General features: G+C 41.6%; 1 protein-coding gene across 1 annotated transcript in view; it reads left to right on the forward strand.

Annotated features, from left to right (window-relative positions):
* LOC107694380 (sodium-dependent neutral amino acid transporter B(0)AT1-like) overlaps positions 1-2,425 on the forward strand; it is a 28,766-nt gene that overhangs the window by 14,684 nt on the left and 11,657 nt on the right. Inside the window, exons 8-10 of the mRNA XM_016494067.1 lie at positions 482-638; positions 707-911; positions 1,358-1,517. Of these exons, the coding sequence (XP_016349553.1) occupies positions 482-638; positions 707-911; positions 1,358-1,517 (522 nt within the window). The remainder of the gene's footprint in view (positions 1-481; positions 639-706; positions 912-1,357; positions 1,518-2,425) is intronic.

The raw sequence follows: 2,425 nt of genomic DNA on the forward strand, positions 1-2,425 counted from the left end.
ATATTTTTTATTTTCTATTTAAAAACATATATGAAATATTTATATTACAAATAAATGTATAAATATATATATTTAATCAATATATAATCAATTAATATATTAAATACATCTTATCAAAATAATATATTTAAACATTAAATATATATAAACATTAAATAGATTACAAATTACATTTTTGTTAATATTTGTTTAAAAAAAAACTATAAATAAATATATTTAATATTACATACATTAATATATAAAATGATTAAAAATGTATTATAATATATATGTAATTTTATGATTTATATTAATATATATTTTTATCATTATACATTATACACTTTTTTCATTCTCTATTTAAATATTTGTATAATAAATAAATAAATATATGAAATAAATATTCAAAATATACTAAAATATATAAAGTCACTTCTTTGGTTGTTATAAGCATGTTTAAAGATAATAAGCTGAAGTTCTCAGTGCTGTGGTTTGTTGACAGTAACATCCTGACGCTGCTGAACACGTTTGATCTGCCGGAGGGAAACATCACCGAGAGCAACTACGAGGGTTTTCTTCAGCATCTCAACAGCACGGCACCACAGACCTTACAGGAGCTGCAGCTGAAGACCTGCGACATGCAGACGTTTCTCAGTCAGGTCTGTGTTACCTTCTCTTGACTCTACGATCCTCGTCAGGCTTGTTGACCCCATCCCGTTCTCTGCAGGGGGTTGAGGGAACCGGTCTGGCCTTCATCGTGTTCACTGAGGCCATCACTAAGATGCCCTTCTCTCCTCTGTGGTCAGTGCTGTTCTTCATCATGCTCTTCTGTTTGGGATTGTCCACTATGTTCGGGAGTGTTGAAGGAGTCGTGGTGCCGCTGCAGGACCTCAACATCTTACCAAAGCACTGGCCGAAGGAGGCCTATACAGGTACAGCCACACAAACAGTATAAATCCACCCTTCAGTCTTCATGAGCCATGCCTGTGATGTTCACACGGTGTGTGTGTGTGTGTGTGTGTGTGTGTGTGTGTGTGTGTGTGTGAGAGAGAGTGTGTGTGTGTGTGAGAGAGAGTGTGTGTGTGCGTGTTTTTGTGACATATCAGGACACAAATTTGTATAATGACATGGGTATGACAGGTATTACAAGCAGAAGGTGACTTATGAGGACATTACCCCATGTCCCCATTTTTCAAAAGGCTTATAAATAATACAGAATGAGTTATTTTGAGAAAGTAAAAATGTGCACAGTTTCCTGTGAGGGGTAGGTTTAGGTGTAGGGCGCAAGAAAATACGGTTTGTACAGTATAAAAAACATTACGCCTATGGAGAGTCCCCACAATTCACAAAAACAAACCTGTGTGTGTGTGTGTTTCAGGTCTGGTGTGTTTCGTCTCGTTCGGTCTGGCCATTATCTTCGCTCAGGGTTCAGGTGAATATTGGCTGGCTCTGTTCGACGGTTTCGCCGGATCCATTCCTTTACTGATCATCGCCTTCTGTGAGATGATGGCCGTGTCCTACATTTATGGGATTGACAGGTCAGTCTACTGGACGTTTTCTTTCTAAAAGTGATTTTAATTGAGGTGTGACCCTGGAGCACAAAACGTACTCGGTTACTATCGTAACCTCAGTTCCCTGAGATATGGAATATGGATATCTTGTCTTAAGACACTATGGGAAAAAGCCTTTTTTCTCCTGAACTGAAGCCTTTTTTCAATCACGCAGTGAAACTGGATGATTTGGAGAAGCTCTGCTTGTCACCAAAAAACACCTCTGGCCAAGGCCCAAGATGAGGCCACATTCCTTGTAGAATGGGCCCTGATACCTATAGGCCAGTGGTTCCCTTTCGATACTACACAAGTACTGCGTCTTGCTAGACGCATATGGGAAAAGCCTTTTTTCTCCTGAACTGAAGCCTTTTTTTCCATTCACGCAGTGAAACTGCACGGCCATTGGTTCGTGCAGTGTATTAAAAATTAACCAATGGCTCGGCAGCGGAGCGAAGCCCGCCAAAGCCTGCCAAAGCCCGGCAGAATGGGCGGGGCATCTGGCTATATAAGCGGGCGTTCGCCACAGGATTCTCAGGTTACTTCGACTGAAGCGACGACTGAGTCGTGCAGCTACATAGCACTGCTAGCAACGCAGTACTCGTTCTGTATCTCAGGGAACCGAGGTTACGATAGTAACCGAGTACGTTCCCTTTCGATACTACACTCGTACTGCGTCTTGTCTTAAGATGCTATGGGAACATATTGAATTCCAGGCAGGTAGGGCTAATGGAGAGCGCCTGCAGGTCCCCTATTCGCTTTACTGATGCCAGTGCCAGAAGCGGAGCAGTCTTCAGTGACAGCGACCGAATGTTGGCAGACTGTAGCGGCTCAAAAGCAGGGCCCTTCAGAGCCCTCAGCACAGTGGGCAGATCCCATGAAGGGACGGTAGGGGGACG

The sequence above is a fragment of the Sinocyclocheilus anshuiensis genome, unplaced genomic scaffold, assembly GCF_001515605.1.
Source record: "Sinocyclocheilus anshuiensis isolate Anshui unplaced genomic scaffold, SAMN03320099.WGS_v1.1 scaffold2100, whole genome shotgun sequence".
Classification (NCBI taxonomy): Eukaryota; Metazoa; Chordata; class Actinopteri; order Cypriniformes; family Cyprinidae; genus Sinocyclocheilus; species Sinocyclocheilus anshuiensis.